Raw genomic sequence first — 17,991 nt, 5'->3', positions numbered from 1 at the left:
GCTGGTTTCCTGGTTGTGTGCTTGCAGCCATTCGTGGCTCGCACATGGTGCTTGGCAAGTCCCTAGCTCCAACACATGCAGCAAAAGCGCACATTGTGGAAGTGGAGTTACATTATGGCTTGTGGGGCTATATGCCCCTAATGGTGTTGCACAACGTCGTCAGTTATGGGACAATTTATTGTGTTTATGCATTGCTAAGCTTGGCTTTGTGTTGGGCAATTTTAATGTATGTGAGTTGCCAGAGCATGCTTCTACACCTCACTATATTATGGATGGACCAAAGAGGCTTAACTGGAATGTGTTTGCCAATCGAGTTTTGAAACAAGATATGTGGTCATGGCTACACCCGCATGAGGCAGGATTTACATATGCCTCTCAACAGTACGTGGGTACAAGAGCTCATTTGGAGACTGAATGTATAATTGCCAGCATGATTTGTTTCTACCGTAGATATTGTCCATGCAGGTGGAATATAATCATATTTTGTCAGATCATTTCCCTGTGGTATTGGAGATGCACAGCCATTCTGTGGATGCTTATAGGCCATTATTGGAAAAGGCTCCTCTTAAGGTTAACCAGCCTTTCTTGGACCATATTGTTTTCCATAAGTTTATGTTGCAGGTGTTACAAAACTTTCAAGGCCATGTAATCTTTGTTAGGGTGTTATCTTAGGAGTGTTGTATGTTCAATATTCAAAAGCTTGCTCACCAGTATGGGATTCATAATGCATCATACTTTAGGGAGAAGTTGTGGAGCCTAGAATCATTGTTAGTTGATTTAAACCAGGTGGTTCAAGAGGACAATTATTGCCCTAACATTGAGATAGCTATTGATTGGTTTTTCCATCAGGTTGCAATATTGCACAAGAATCAATATGTGAGATATAAGCTTATGGCTCAAATGGATACCCTAATAGATTTTAATTGTCAGTCACATACATTCTTTTCTTGTTTGCAGCAAAAGCATGCACAGGAGAATATTGTCAGGATGCAAGATAGGCAAGGAGTACGGATTACTAATCCTACTTGTGTTCTAGATGTGTGTATGGACTTTTATCGCCATTTTTGGGGTTCGCAAGGCCATATCTCCTAATGTTATTGTAGCTAGAGAGTCTTTGTTTCACTTGGTTCATCACCAAGTATCAGACATTTCTACAAATGAATTGGAAAGAGATATTTTTACGCATGAGGTAAAAGATGTGTTGAAGCATTAACCTCAAGGGAAAAGTCCAAGATGGGGTGAGCTCCCCAATGAGCTTTCACGAAGTATGTTGATGAGTTGAATGTCCCTCTTGCTTCTATTTTTCAAGAGGTGTGGAATACAGGTATCATGCCTGCGAGTTGGAAGATTGGGCTTGTACATTTATTGCCTACGTCAATGGAGACCAATCACATTTATTGCCTACGTTTCATCCCCAGTTAATCTACGTCAATGAAGACCAATCACATTGATGGGGGCTTGTACATTTATTGCCTAACGTTTCATTCCTAGTTAATCTACGTCAATGGAGACCAATCACATTGATGGGGGCCATGTATAAGATATTTGCAAAGGTCTTCGTGGCCAACAAGTTGCAATGATTTCTTCCTACTTTGATTCATTGAAGGCAATATGGATTTATTAAAGGTCAGAATATTTTGCATAATATACTGAATGTACAAATTGGAACTAATTATGCAAGGGCTTCGAGGCAAGAGATGGTTATGATTCAACTCGATATTAAAAAGGCTTATGATCACGTTAGTTGGTCATTTCTTTCAGAGCTTATACACGCTATGGGATTTGGCCATCGCATGTCTTCTTTGATTTATACAATTAGCCAACATGCACTGGCTAGGCTTATGATTAATGGTGGGGTGACTGAGCCCATTCATTTGACAAGATCGGTTAGGCAGGGATGCCCACTTAGCCCTCTCTTGTTTGTAATTTTTACACATCCAAACTTATCTTGACTGGATAAGCTAGTGGAGGATGGTGAAGTTGTAGGGCTTACTCTTCCAAGCGAAGAGCAGATGGTCGATCAGGCATTGGTAGATGATTTTTTCATGTTCCTTAAGGCTCAAAGAGATAATGTTCAAAAGACTATGGTTGTTTGGGATACTATTGGTCTTGCTTCAGGGTTATACATTAATATGCAAAATTTTGCTATGATAAGCTGTACCGAGAGCGATTTGCTTGGTTGTTTGGGATGGAATGGGCAAGCCATACAAAGGGGATGCATCACACGCCACTTGGGTTATCCGATTGGAGTTGATGTTGATTCACAAGCTTTGTTGGTGCATGGATTTTTGCAAGGATAATTGATAAGTTTGTGTATTGGAAATCTCAGGGTTGGCTATACATTTTGGACTCAAAGTGGAACAATCCATTATGATTAGCATGATATCTTTTTTCTTGCCTTTATTGCCATGGACGAGCAAAGTTTTGCATCAAATACAACATCCAATTAGATTTATGCTATGGAAAAGATTAGAAAATAGGCCAGGGTAGACATGGATTTCTTGGGAACATGTTACTACTCCGAAGAGGAGTGGAGGGGCAACCCTATTAGATGTCAAATTACATATGGTCGCTACTAGGAGATGGCCTTTATTGCAAGATATGTGTGTATCTCAAGAGCCATGGGTGCTAATGGCTAAGTCCCTCATAGAGGAGGTCGCACTTGTGCATGGTGGGATGTAGTGAATGGTTTCCAATAGATTTGAGTGGTGGCTTCACCTCTCCTTTCTCATTTGATGATCTCATTTGGAAGGAGGTGTTGGCACACACTAAATGGAAGCCTTGCAATTGAATTCTATGGTAGGTGAGGTGTTGGCTACTTCACGACTTTTGGAATGGCCTGAAAAACTTGCATTTAAATTCTATGGCAGGTGAGGTTTTGGCTACTTCATGACTTCTGGAGTGGCCTGACAAACTTTTTGAGCGGCCAAAATTCAATAGAATGGCTCTATTGGGACTAGTGAGAATTATGGATGCTTTGTTGCCACCACATAGAGGTCGCTTATTGTCTTTTCGAAAAATCCATCAATATTTTTAGGTTCCACATGGATATATATAGTTATGGGACAAGGTGAGAACAGGCCTTACACCGTTTAGTGATATTCCTCAGTTGGAGGATCAGCAACCTTGGTTAGATTGGTCATTTAGAAAGCCTCATGACATTATCCAGCGTACAACAAATCAAGTGTACCATATGAGTGGAAGATAAGCATTGGATCACATAGAAGGCTAATAGGGTATGGAACATCAGGAAAAGTAGGGCTTGATGGAAGGAAGTAATCTTACAGGGCTAGTGATCTAAGATTCCATATTAAGGGAAGGTGTTCCTGTGGCGCATTCTAGTTGGAGGCCTACCATTGGGGGACCAGCTGCCTGTGCTGCGAAAGCGGCGGATTGCTTCTGGTAATTGTGTGTTTTGTACTACATGCTTGGAAATATGCTTCTGGTAATTGTGTGTTTTGTACTTCATGCTTGGAAATATGCCCTCATCTTTTCATTTCATGTTGGCAAAGAAGTTGTGGGATTTCCTTTCTCGCATATGGATTTTGTTAACAAATAGGGTCGTGAAGGTTAAAGACTAGATTTTTGGCAAGATTCTGAATGGGCTAGATCATTAGGAATTTTTTGGACCCAAAGAGGGCCTCTTGGATTAACTTTTGATTAGGAATGGACCAATAGGAAGAGGGCTGGGTGCACATTTTTGACTTCTTTGACCCTAGGGGGCCTAGGCTTTGGTTTGCTAATGGGGCCTAATTACTACTCTTGTCCCCCTACCTCCTGGGCCCAAACTTAGAGGTCCCCCCACCTAGAATCGTACAGATTAATAACCCTAAAAATTGAAAATTTTTAATTTTTGCCCAAAAGTGTGTTTTCCCTCTCTCAAACTTCCCCCCAACATACTCTAGGTTTGGAAAGCTCATTTTGAACCTCTTTTTCCTCTTCTAAGCTCTCCATTGCTGCAGAAACTCCATACCTCTCAAGCTCTCCCTCCTTCTCAAGCTCCCTCAGTCTCAAGCTCCCTCTCCCGCTTTCTTCCTTTCCTAAGCTCTGCATTGCTGCAGAAACTCCATCCCTCTCAAGCTCTCCCTCCTTCTCAAGCTCCCTCCCTCTCAATCTCCCTCTCTCTCTCTCTCTCAAGCTCCCTCCCTCTCCATTGTTGCAGAAACTCTATCCCTCTTTAGTCTACTCTAGGTTCAGGAAGCCTATTCTCAAACTCTAACCCTCTTTTAAGCTTTCCATTGCTACACTGAAAACCCTGAACTTTCTCTCCTCTCCACTCCTCGGTTGTAAAATAAGCTTTTCTTTTCCCTTCTTCTCTTTTCTTACCACCATGGCCTCTTCCAGTAATGTGAGAAGACCTAGGGAGAAGGTGGAAGAGCTTGTGCTGCATAACACAAGAAATGAGAATGGAGTTTGGGCTTCAACAAGATTCAGGGTTGGGGCGGCTTGGGTCTACATCAAGCTCTAAGGGACCACATCGAGTGCGTCAACTAGGGAATATGCTACATCATTGGAAGGGGTGACTACAAGGCTTCAAGCATACTAAGAAGGAAGGACTGGTTGCCATAGTGCAACATGTGTATACCCTTGGAGACCTATACATTCAAGGCCAAAAACCAAGGTTTCCTTCAAATTGTCAGTGTAACATAAACATAGCTTTAACAACATGCTAATATTAGATTTTTTGTTTCAAATTTTCTTATGATTCTCCATTTTCTTATGTCTCTTTGTAGCAAATATTTTCCCCTCTAATTATGTTGAGGAACAACCACTCCAAAGCCTCACTGTCCAAAATTTTTTATACTATGCATGTATCCATTCGAGAGGCAAAGGTTGTATCTCAAAGCCCAAGCAATCTTGTAAGAATAATATCTTTTTCTTTTCTCACTCATATTTTGTAGATAAAAAACCAGGTTTATTTGGCAAGCTAGAAGAGATCCCCAACCCCCCTCTTAACAATCCCGAATGACCCAAACCTGATGCTGGACCATCTTATGCTTAAAGTTTAACATGGTAAGTGATATCAAGACATCAGTCAAGTTTTCAAAGGCATCTAGGTCAAGAGGGCTAAATTGGTTTTGTCCTTTACATGTTTTTGTGCACATGTTCAATTCCATGCCAATGACCTTTCTTGATTGCCACCCATGGAAGGAGGTTGTAATTCACTAATACAATAGGCCAAGTAAACCATGATGTTCACTCGTGAAGTTGACTTTGAAAAGTCGCTCACCCTTACGTCCCAACATTATGAGATGCAGATTGCATACATGGAACAATACTTGGCTCCCCACTTCATCTCCTTTCCCCATTGCCCCAATGATCGATGGGTGCCTGTTGAGCTGCTTAAGTACATTCAACAATATGCCCGTCCCTACATCCAGCGCCTTGAATGCTTCATCGACATCTGCATCCCCACAGGAGCTTACTATACCTTCAATAAGCAGGAGGTGAAGAGGTTGGGGAAGGGAAATTTAGGAACTAGGTTCCTCTCGTGGCTCGCCACTTTTACGTTCCTCATTAGCGAGCGATGAGGATTCGGATGAGGAGGTAGAGACACCTGCATTGCAATTGGTAGGGTATTTGAGGGATGACAAGGAAGTGAAGGCAGTAGGCGAGTGCTGGTGTGGAAGAGTAGCTTGCATCATCAGAGCACTTTCCAGAGGGTGCACAATTTGCAGCACAGCTGAAAAGCCCACTATAGTAGAAGATGTGGGGCCATCTTCCCCACACGAGGAGAGCAAGGTGCTGCGCCAGAGCTTGAGATCAATCTCTTGAGCACCATGTGGTGGAAGGTGAAGAATACTTATTTCTTCATGACCTTGAAAAGGCAGCTGGCTTGAGAATGGATGAATGCTTGGGCATTATATACACGTGATGTGAGGTGGATCTTAAAACGGCCAACCTCGGTCCTCACCTAGATAGTGTTATATTACCCCTTGGAGAATCTATCTCGCAAAGACAGTTGCTTTGGTCAAGGAAACTGTGGTTGAGACCACAGAGCAAGCCCTAGTTTCCAGAGGAGGAATTCACAACCTTACAAGACAAGCTAGAGGCTAAAAAGGATACCCTTCTGCTGGAGTGATGGAGGAGACCAAAGCACCTAAAAAGGATGAGGCTAAGTCCTCGATTGACCTCTCCGCCCCCCACTAGCACTTTAGCAGAAGAAGACATTGAGCAAGAGGTAATAATCAACCTTTTACAACTTAGAAACATTTGTAATTATGTATAGAAAAATATTTTGATTTTTCCTTTGATTGTAGAGGGTGGTTGAAATTGACGCATTTGCTGGGAGAGGCAGCGGTAGCACAGACTAGGCCAAGGTCCATGGACATGATGCTGCGTTGGCACACTATCTTGGTCGACTTCCTTGGATGGCATCGCCATTATCCACAGGGACTACACCCCTCAATTTGCCTTCACTCTCTTCTTTTTGAAAGCCCTCTCTAAGGTGCTCTGTGTAGCCTCTATGGCATAGAGCACCAAATGTATAATTCTGATTTAAAAAATCCCTTGCCTTCGATGTTTTTAGTTGTGGATTTAGGGGTAAGCTTCTTGCTCGTATAGATATAACCAAAAGCATAGGCATAGAGAAACCTCAAGAAATAGCCCAATCACTCTTTGAGCACACTCTACCCAGAAGGAAGCTCAATATTGTAAGAAAGCTTTTGTAAAGATAATGTATCACTTCTTATTATATGAATACAATATAGTTTTTGCAAATTTATTTTCATCAAGTATATCATTGTTTTTTCTAGTTTGTACCATCAATGTTTTTGTAAATGCATCAGAAAAATGACCCTGGGAGCCTCGGGAAGCAGTGCCAGAATAGTGTGAATTTTGAGCTTGCACCGCTGTTGTAGAGCCCAAATTTGCACTATTTTGCCAGAGCTTCCCTAGCCCTTCAGGAGCAATTCTGATGCATTGGATGATAAATAATGTATTTTTACACATTATTAAAGGTATTTTTATCTTGTAAATTACTATTTTTCATAATCAATGTAGTACTCAACTTCATCAGAAATGATTCTGAGTGGCTGGGGGAGCAGTGCCAGAACAGTGCGAATTTTGAGCTTGCATCGTTGCTGTAGAGCCCAAATTCACACTGTTCTGGCATAGCTTCTCCAGCCCTCCAGGAGCAATTCTGATGCATTGGATGACAAATAATGTATTTTTACATATGATTAAAGGTTTTTTTATCTTGTAAATTACTATTTTTTATAATCAATGTACTCAACTTCATTATAAATGCATTAGAAATGATCTTGAGTGGCTGAGGGAGCAGTGCCAAAACAGTGCGAATTTTGAGCCTGCAGCACCGCCACTGCAGAGCCTAAATTTGCACTCTTCTGGCATAGCTTCCCCAGTCCTCCAGGAGCAATTCTGATGCATTGGATGATAAACAATGTAATTTTACACATGATTAAAGGTGTTTTTATCTTGTAAACTACTATTTCTCACAATTAGTGTGCTCAACTTCATTATTATAAATGCATAAAAAATGATCCTGAGTGGCTAGGGGAGAAGTGCCAAAACAGTGCGAATTTTGAGCATACATTGTCGTTACTACAGAGGCCAAATTTGCACTGTTCTCGCACAGCTTTCTCAATCCTCCAGGAGCATTTCTCATGCCTTGGGTGACAAACTGGCACATAATAGACACTCCATGTTAAACAAACATGATGACACCGAGACATTGTAAGAGAAACTTAAAATTTTAATTATCAGAAGGTTACAAATGAAATCCAGATAGGCTTGTTACAAAGGGGGGGTTTGAAACTTCAAAAAGAAGGTTAACATCTAAGATCTCTAGATCATGTCTCGCTTGCCTTGAATGCGCCGAGCTAGTTGCATGTCCTTGGCAGATATGGTAATCCTCTTTGCATGTATTGCAAGGAGGTTGGTGTCTTCAAAAATCCTAACAAGGTAAGCCTCGGAGGCTTCTTGCAATGCTTCAAGGATAATCCCTTGCACACGGAACTCTGTTCTATATCGTTGGATAATCTCCTTCACTGTGCGAGCGAAAGGGGCTCTTCTTATCAGCGATTCAGTGTTCCTCTGATAAAACTTGATTTCTTGTAGAGCCCTATGCCCTTGGCGCATCCTTCTCCTTGGAGCTCTCTGTGTTGTGTTGGTGCGTTGGCGAGGTTGGGACTTTCTTGGCTTGAAGAGCTTGACCTTTCTACGCTTGCGCGCACTTGCAGGAACCTCCTCTTGGTCTCTCTCATAGCCTGAATCCTCCTCCTCCTGTTGTTGTGGTACCTGTGTATCAAGTTCCTCCCGGGTAGGTAGGGGACCCTATCCTGATAGTAGGGTCTTGTCACCTATGGTACTGTGCAATGTAGGAATGTTTTCACCAACCTAGTCGAACTGCTCATCATCGGCCTCTCTGTCTTTATCTCTGGGGTGGCTGCATTGTGGGATCTTCTTCTTCACACGCTTGCTCCCACTAGAAGGGCTTGCATGATGTGTGTGCGTTGGTGTTGTTGTGGGAGGAGGGTTGGTGGACCCTGGTGATCCCATTGGGCATGTCCTAGAATCCAAGGGGTCACTCTCTTCCGTGGTGTCGGTATGTGGTCGTTGGGTGCCTTGCACTGTGTTTTGTGAAGGCATGGTAATCGTGTGGTGTTCTTGGTGTGTGCCATATCCATGTATGACTATGCCCTATTGTGCTAACGTGGTGATGTGTAGGTGTCCTTACGTGGGTGCCTACGTAGATCTTGAGCTCAAGCTCTCTAAAAAAGTGAAATGAAAATGAAGTGAGAGAAGGAACTATTAATAGTTTTTTTTAAGGGTTAAAAAAACCTAACTAAACTTATTTTTTTAGCCTTATTACATCTAGATTTATGCTGGTGCGTGCACAACCCAACGCCTCCCTTGTCTCCTCATTCATGCATGCTAAGCACCATGCCTATGGGGAGCATTGGAATGGTCTGCAACCATTCAAGCCGAGCATGACTTTTTGCAGCCTTGCGGGCCTCTTGCGCAAGCTTAGATTATTGGGCCCGCTCCCTAACCAATACCCTTCCAAAGGTTGTGCGATAAAACCAATTGAATATCTCTTGTAGATAGTTTGTACGTGTTCCTCCCTACAGAAGCTCCACCTCCATGTCTTGTATTTTTGAAATAAACCCCTCTTGCTTTATAATGTGATTTCTCCATCCCTTGGGTACTCCACATGTCGAGCGATCCATACTTGTTCATGAAATATGCACCATGCGCATAAACTATGTGTTGTACATATGATAATAGAATTTAATTAGAAAAAGTCCAAGTTAAAATACCAGTTTATTTTTTTATTGTACAACTTACCATATAGTGTGTTACTTTACTCTCTCCCCAAGTACCTAGCACACTTTTCGTGAATTCTACGATATGTTGTTGGAATGATGCTCGTTCTTGGGCAATTGTGCTACTTTGATTCATAATACGAACCATGTTCTTGAAATTTATCCAAAGCTCTTTGCGCATATTTACAAGAGCTGGCATTGGACAATCTACATTTGTGGTGATTGCACACAGGTCTCTCCAGAGTCCCCAAGTCTTCTTTGAATTCTCTATGTTTGCTGGCTTCTCCAAAAATCTCCTTGCCTTTGATCCAGTCATGGAGACCTTTTGAGCAACCTCATATGACATACCAGAGGCCTGCTTATTCACTTCAATTTTCACGTTTCCACCATGGCTGCCCAGAGAATTCAAAAGATGCTCTAATTTACCAAGGGCTGCAACTTGCATCTCTTGTGTAGGCATTGTGAATGCATAATCGATATGGCACTTAAGCAATCGATATGGCACTTAAGCAATCGATCGCAGATTCTCATAAATGCATGAAGTGTGCAAAAGTGAATATTCTTTAGTTGAAAACTAATGATGGGGCTCCAATTTGAATTTCTGTTTGGTTCTCCTAGCATATCAGGAGACATGACACCTTCCACCCCTTTTGCATTTGGTCGTTCCTCATCTTCATCATCAGTTGACTCGGTTGGATCTACTGCATCTTCATGTTGCTTCTTCCCTTTCTTGGGACCTTTGAGGTATCCTTCCCAACAAAACCAACCTTCTATATACCTTTTTCATTTGTCTTTTTCTACCTAGGAATATCAATCTGAGAATTGCAGTATGGACAAGGCCATCTTGATGTCGCGCCTTGAGCACAACCCATCATGCATTTAATTGTTTTCAAATCTCCCCCAAGATGCCAATCCACCTTGAACTTTCCTATGTTTTCTACATCTAAAAGTTGACCATCAATTAGCTTTTTGATTACATCTATTATCCAGGGAGTCCTTTCAAACATCCATGTCAATACCTCATGTGTCTCCTTCGGTACCTCAAATGCACCAAGCCTCTTTCTCAGATTGCACACTAAAACTTGGTTTGGTAGTCTTTTCCCATGCACATATCATGGCCTCATTCATGAGGGTAATGCTCATACGTTCCAGCTTCCGACCTTTCACAATTTGGCACTCATCTAGCTTGAGCACAAATGAAAGTGTGCTCCCCAAAACTGCAAATAAATGGTAAGTTTGGGCACGGCACCGGGGTGTTCGGACACACGGCTCCGCGGGGGGCGGGGTGGGGTGTTCGGGAACGGTTGTATTCCCTTCATGTGAGTCGTATATTTCCAAGCAAAGAAATCCCTAAATTCCTTCAACAGATCCACCATTTTATTTCTCTTCATGGGTTAGATCCTTAGCAATGAACATTGGCTTTGGTTCCTCCCCAAGCTCTGCTAAGTCTACTTCCTTGACCTTTGCAAGTTCATCATAAGGAACACCCTCTTGACCTTCCTTAGAGAATTGTGCTCTGAGGTGAAAAACTATCGTCATCCATTGTATGTAATTTGTAGTGTTCATAGTTTGGTCTTAGGTTTGATCCATCATCTCCTTTTTCCTCTATTTTTGGGCCATGATCCTCTTGGCTTCTCGTTCAGCTTCTATCACCAAGGCTCTATTTCTCCTACATCTTTCTAGGAAGTCGCGATTCAATCTTCACCTGAGATTGGGGTTTCTCTTGAGGGTGTAATGTAGCAGTCGTATGAAACCCACGGTGCTGCAAGGAAACAACAAGGCCCCTTAAACAGAGCCCAAAACGTGTGTTTATGTGTGTGTGTGTGTGTGTGTGTGTGTGTGTGTGTGTGTGTGTGTGTGTGTGTGTGTGTGTGTGTGTGTGTTTGGTGTGTACACACACGGTGTGTCAGTGGTGGAACGTCGCGACCTGCTCACCTGGCTCCTTCGACCTACTCGCATCCTGGTCTGCTCGACCTGCTCGCCCCTTGTGTATGAGCACGTCTGGTAAGGCGCACCTGCTTCCTGGTCTGTGTCGGGCCTGCAGCCCTCTTCGCCACAATCTGAGGGTCCCTTCTGAGCGCATAGAAACAGTGTATTCTCATCGTCTATCTGCCCTATCTTCCTCTCTTCTGCGACCTGTCTGCGTGTGTAGGAGTGTGTGTGTGTGTGTGCGTGTGTGTGTCTGTGCCTCACTTCAGGTCTGTTTTTCCCCTTCTGTACAAGTCGCTTCAGGTCTCTGTTTTTCCCCTCCTTGTAAGATTGCATTCCAATAGTGCTGTCCCCCCTTTTTTTCCTGATCTATGTCTTCCTGCTGAATCGAATAGTCTCGATGGCAGAATCAAGCAAGTATTATGTCAAGAGAGCTCTTTCTCCTGAACCTAAAAGACAATCAAGGGAATCTGTCCCCCATAGCTCCTTCATCTAAAGATGCTTCGTATGTGTTTGACATGTTGAATGAGGATTTTCAAAAGAGAATGGATACTACCTGCTCCGGAACTCACTTACAAGATGAAGTTGCCTTCTCTTGTGCATCCTCTGAAGAAGCTCTCTCAAACTGCAGTCATCATCTTTTTTCCAGGTAAAATACCCTCGGCTAATGATGTGGGACAATGGGTGAATTCTCTCCTAGGTGGATGTTATGTAGAAGGAGTCTATTTTGCCTCCAGAGGATTTTATGAAGTTCATCTCTTGGATGCATTGACAAAACAAAAGATGCTGGAAATGTCCCCTTTATTTTTTGGTTGTCAAATGGTGCACATCATGCCCTGGTCTCCTAATAAGGATTATCAGAATCTCATCAAACATCACTGCCCTGTATGGGTTGAAGTCGTTGATTTCCCAGATTACATGAGAACAGAGCTTCCAGGCTTAGCGATGACATTGGGACAAGTGATCTGTCCCCCTCGTCCCACAGGTAACAAAAATCGTTTTTGCATCTTATGGGATACTGATAGACCAACCCCCTCTTCTATTGCAGTTGAGATTGAGGGTGTTAATTGGGGAAAGAAATATTTCACTTTGAAATGGGGCATTTTTGCTGGAGCTTGTTTCTCTTGTCACAAGTTCGGGCATCTAGCTTCGGAGTGTCCCTCAATCCTTCATCCGCCTCCTCCAGCTGCCATTCCTCCGCCATCTAATAAAGGAGGTCAAAAGACTTATGTGGAAAAGATTGAAGCTAAAGGAGCAAAGCCTTCAGTTCCTACAGGGAACCAAGCCAATTTAGCCCAAAACAAGGATAAAGGAAAAAGCAAGCTAGTGGAAAATAATTCATCTTCTCGCAAGGGTTGGCAGAATGCAAAGAAGACGGTGCCTCTCAAACAAAGACCTCTCCAATCTCGCAATTGGGATGCTTCTGCTCCATCTCCTGGTCAACCTTCTACCTCTTCGGATAGCCCCATCTCAAAAGCATGGGTCAATGTAGTTAAGAAGGGTATTCCACTTTGTGAAGAAGATGATTTAGTCAGGGAATTGGATTTTGAGGGTCAGCAAGACCCTGTAGCAATGGCAGAGGCTTGATGCCTCCCTTTCTCTTTGAGGACTGCTCATCTCTTGTACATATTTTCATGCGTACTTCTCTTAAATGTTTTTCTTATAATATACAGGGCCTCTGCAATCAGCATAAATGGAGGCTCCTATGGCATTATATAAACAATACTCATCCTGATGTTGTGTGTCTGCAAGAGCATAATCAGCATTCTTTTGCTGGCCAGCATGGGTTCTTTTCAGGCTATGATATATTTTATGCAGGATCTGGATAATTCTCTGGGCTGTGCATTTTAGCCAGACATGATCTGCAGCCCTGTGTAGCATTTAATGATCCTTGTGGTCGATGGATGATTATCCAATGCATGATCAATGGAGAGATTTTTGAAATAGGCTCTTTGTATGCCTCTCAAATTTCAGCTTCCAGAGCTCGAATGTGGGACTCCATTAACCAATATCCTTGGTCTTCAAATGCTCTACTTTGTGGTGATTTTAATAATTCCCCTCACTGGAAGGACAATACCACACATAAATCCCATATGATTCCCTCTGAAATCCAGCGATGGGAACATATGATTTCTTCTCTTCATACTGCAGATTTATGGACAGCAACTCACCCTTCGGTTTTGGGATTCACTTATCATCATAATGCTTTTACAGAATATTGGGCCAGGCTTGATAGATGGTATCTTATTCATGCTCAGCAATAAGATGATTATACATGTCAAATGTGGACTGATTATTCTCAACAACTATCTGATCTTACTCCACTTTGGCTCAACCTTTCTTTTGGTATGCCTCTGGACGACATTCAGCTCTCTTTAGTCAGACACTTGCAGGTTAATCAGTTATATCTTTCTCATGAAAAATTCCAGCAAATGATCAGATTGGCTTGTAAGCCATTGTTATCTCATGCTCAGGAGGATCTGGATTTTGCTTGGAACTCCTTTGTACATCGTATTCAAAATGTCATTAAGGAATATGGAAGATGGTACATGGCAGAAACCAGACAGCATATCCAGTGGGCAAAATCATACAAGCAGTCCTTGGTACAGATTAGCCATCAAAGGTCTCTTTCTGCTTCTGAACAGGATTCATTGTCGTGTGCTTCTTCCATAATTGATGCTAATGATAAACGCAAGCTTTCCAAATGGCAGACAAGGGCTAGAGTTAAACCTATGCTAGATAAGGGCTGCTCCTCGAAATCTTTCTTTCGAAACTTACACACGTACAGACAAAGTCAATCTATCATGAGAGTCAGGAAATCGGATGGTCTTTGGACCCAGACTTTATCTCAGCTAGAAAAACAATGTCTGGATCATTTTCGGCTTCTTTTTTCTCTACCATCTTCTTCTACATCTCAGGCTGCATTGGCTCGGAGCAGATTTATTGAGCTTGTTTCTCCTATTGTTTCTTTGCATAAAGCTTCAATGCTGGAAATGTCCTTTTCAGATACAGAATTGGATGAAGCCCTCAAGCATTTGGGTAAACATAAATCCCCAGGTTGGGATGGTTTGACAGTTGAATTTTTTGTAGCCTTCTGGGCTGAATTGAAGGGTCCAATCTTGAAGCTCGTTAATGTAGCCTGGCAGCATCAACATCTTCCCTCAGCTTGGAAGCATGGTCTGGTTAAGCTTCTGCCCAAAAAACCTCTGTCTGAAACAATGGATGACTGGAGGCCTATCACTTTGATGCATGTTATATATAAACTTATTGCTAAAATGTTGGTACACCGGATAAAGGATATCCTTCATGATGGACTTCATCCCAGACAATATGGTTTTGTTCCAAGAAGGCATATACATGATAATATCTCCAATACTCTCATTGCAATGGAATATGCAAAATACTTTGCTCAAGATGTCTTGGTCATGCAGGTGGATGTGGCACAGGCATTTGATACGGTGCAGTGGGATTATGTTTCTCAAATCATGTCTAAACTTGGTTTTGGGCCAAAGCTAGTTAATGTCATATATTGGCTTTACCCAGATTCCACTGCTCAATGCTTTATAGGGAAACATTTGTCTGAGTCTTGGGCTCTAGAACGATCAGTTCGACAGGGATGCCCTCTCAGTGCTCTGTTCTATGCTATTGCTTCGCATCCTTTGCTTCTTTACATGGATCATCTGGTTGATACTAGACAGTTAGAGGGGCTTCAGATTTCTGGTTCACGGCCTTTCATTGCACAGGCTTATGCAGATGATTCACTCTTCATGCCAAAGAACGGTCCTTTGGAGCTTCGTCTATTGATGGATACTCTTTCAGATTTTGGGTTGGCAGCTGGTTTAAAAATTAATTTTCAGAAATCAAAACTCTTACCTCTCAAGCATTGCGACTGGCATGCTATCCTGTGGCCCGGCCAGATTATTTATCCGAAAAACATAGTAAGACACGGGGGCTATCCCATTGGCTGGAAAATCAGAAATAAGCAACAAATATCTTGGGTGCTAAACAAAATTAAGGACAAATTAGAATATTGGAAGATCTCCACTTGGCCATTACATGTACGGCTTCGAATTGTTCAGTCCATTGTTATGGCTTATGTCCAATTCTACCTTCCTCTCTTACATTGGTCCTCTCGAGATCTTTCTTCTTTTATGTCTCAAGCCATGGAGATTTTTTGGAAAACTAAGCTTCATAAAAAAGCTTTAAGGTTGCTCAAAATGGACCTGCTTTGCTCGCCAAAAATGCATGGTGGTTTGAATATTATAAACATCAAATTTCATGTGCTGGCAAGAAAGATCACTATGCTCAAAACCTTTTTTCAACAAGAGCAACCTTGGTCTATCATGTTGGCAATTCTGTGTGGTCGGATGCGCACAAATGCTTATGGTCGCTGGTTGGTTGATCCATCGGAAGTAGTGCTTGGCAAATTTCAAGGTAAAATCCCTGGTTGTCCATTTTCTACTTCCTTGATTCAGGATTGGAAGAAAGTGCTCTCTCGCATCAAATGGTCTCCCCATCCTGCTTCTATAGCTTCCTCGCTTCGAATGGAAAGCATACATTGGAGTGCTATTTTTTACTCTCCCCTTGCTGTACAACAACCAATCAAAGCTTACAATCTTATGAAATTGGGCATCCGGTTCATTGACGACGTAGTGGATACTACGGGGCAAATTCTTTCTTTTCCGGCAGCATGCCAACAATACAATCTTGGGATGCATTATAGATCTATATGGAAAGCTATTGCAGATCTCTTACATCCTTTCATTCCGATTCCAACATTGGATGTAAGAGACAGGCTTCAAGATTGGCATCTTCAGTCTTCAGGTTCAAGATTATCCTCTCAATCTTTGCATCTATTGACTTCTATACAGGCTTATCGATTGATATTACCTCCTCCATGGATTGCTCAACATGCTGATAAGTCCTTAGCTTGGTGGAAAGCAAAACTGACATTGATATGGAAGTTGAAAATGCCATTGAAGTAGAGACTCTTTCTCTGGAGATGCATTGTCGGTATTTGTCCAGTGGGAGTGAAATTGGCTCAAAGAAGGATTGCCTCTCCTATTTGTCCAAGATGTCATCATACTACTGAGAGTGTTCTGCATTTATTGTGGTCTTGTTCATATTCCAGAAACCTTCTGGACAAGATCTCCTATTTTTTCTCTCTCAAATTTCCTGCACACAAGTTCTACAAGTCTTTCTGGATGTTTGGCACCTTACCAGCTTCTTTGTCACAGTATTCTCTTTTCTTCCATTGGATCAGATACTGGGCCTTATGGACCCTCTGGCTACAGCGAAATCATACATATCTGAATTCACCCCTTCAGCACCCTTATGAGTTCTTCCGAGCCTCGTTGCGACAGTCCTTATATGATGCCGTGCATGAGGGAGATTTGGATGTTTCTTGTGTTCAGCTTTTCTTTTACTGTTTCTGATGGATAGGGCATATGCTCTTTTCTTGAGCACTGCCCTGATCTTGCATAGAACTTTTTTGCTGCTGTTTTTAAGTTCTAGGGTTTGGACATCCTCCTGATGTCAAACCCTTTTGTACATTTATGATATAATGCAATTTCAACTAGTTTTACAAAAAAAAGTGTGTGTGTGTGTGTGTGTGTGTGTGTGTGAGAGAGAGAGAGAGAGAGAGAGAGAGAATCAAATTTCGACATTAGATCTTGCTTCTGTGCCCCACCTTTGTACATGTTAGACAACTGTTCTAAAGAAATTCGTGCCTCAGTTAAGATGCTTCAATGGCAGAGAAAATACCATGATTGTGCACAAATAGAGAAAAGATTCAGAAGACCAGTGAAACTGCTGCTTGACTAATCCAAATTCACATTTACATTTGAAGCCACATCTAATATCAGCACAACTCTATTAAGATGACCTTGTACCTGTCAGTGACAGGCTCTTGCCCTAGTGACCCATCCTACCCAAGAGTAGTGCGACCCTGACACCTCTTGAAAATAGAACATTTGGTGGGCTTGTATCAAATTTCTCTACCTATGGAACGGTCTCTTGGTCTGTATTTGGCTCAAGTTAACAGAATCAATCTCCACTAATGGAATGCAAATCTGGAGCAAAGTCACCCATTATTGATGAGATGCTAGCCGAAACAAGGATTACACCCTGCAGCTCAAATCGTCGTATGTCCTTCATGTAGTGGATGAGGACACAGTCATGAGAACTATTAGGTTGCCCATTGCAGGAAGCCCGTCTCTTGATGTCAAGAGGATGCTGCAATGATGCGTTTCTTTTATCCTAGTCACTCCATGCATCTTCATCAGCCTGCACAGCTTGGTCCTGTGCTCCTCCCTGTAAAACAACCACAGATTTAGTTGTGACATGAAAAGTAAGTGTCCAACCCACTTAGGCATAGCTGGGAAATTAAGTCTACTTGTTTTAAAAAAACGATATCTGTCAGCAGGTGGTGATTATATCGTGCTGCCCATGAGTTCAAACCCTAACCTGAATATCCCTGGGAATTTGAAGGCTCATATGCAAGCCCACGGAGGGAGAAAAGAAGGCCAGGAGTGATCTTTAGGAAGACTAAAGCTTGCACATGCCAAGCAAGAGGATGCACCACCATCAGGCATCAATATTGGCCACTTTGTGAGCTACCAAGTCTTGAGATACAGCAACATATCGGTCTCTAATGTCAAGGTAGAACATGTGGACACAACAGCCAAGGCAAGGGTAATGAGGAGCACAAGGGCCCTTCCCTAACAGTTCGCAGCAACAAATTTCCCTTTCTTCAGCCCCATTAAAGCAGATAAGC

General features: G+C 42.3%; 1 protein-coding gene across 3 annotated transcripts in view; it reads right to left on the bottom strand.

Annotated features, from left to right (window-relative positions):
- Window positions 1–16,964: 16,964 nt before the first annotated feature.
- The window catches only part of LOC147640796 (WD repeat-containing protein ATCSA-1-like), a 29,301-nt gene continuing 28,274 nt past the window's right edge, over window positions 16,965–17,991 (bottom strand). For all 3 annotated transcript variants that reach the window (XM_086815260.1, XM_086815262.1, XM_086815257.1), the window contains one exon: window positions 16,965–17,528. In XM_086815260.1, the coding sequence (XP_086671386.1) occupies window positions 17,475–17,528 (54 nt within the window). In that variant the 3' untranslated portion in view covers window positions 16,965–17,474. The remainder of the gene's footprint in view (window positions 17,529–17,991) is intronic.

Source organism: Cibotium barometz, chromosome 2 (genome assembly GCF_041138505.1).
Source record: "Cibotium barometz isolate CiBa-2024 chromosome 2, ASM4113850v1, whole genome shotgun sequence".
Lineage (NCBI taxonomy): Eukaryota > Viridiplantae > Streptophyta > Polypodiopsida > Cyatheales > Cibotiaceae > Cibotium > Cibotium barometz.
This window is presented reverse-complemented; position numbering and strand designations above follow the sequence as displayed.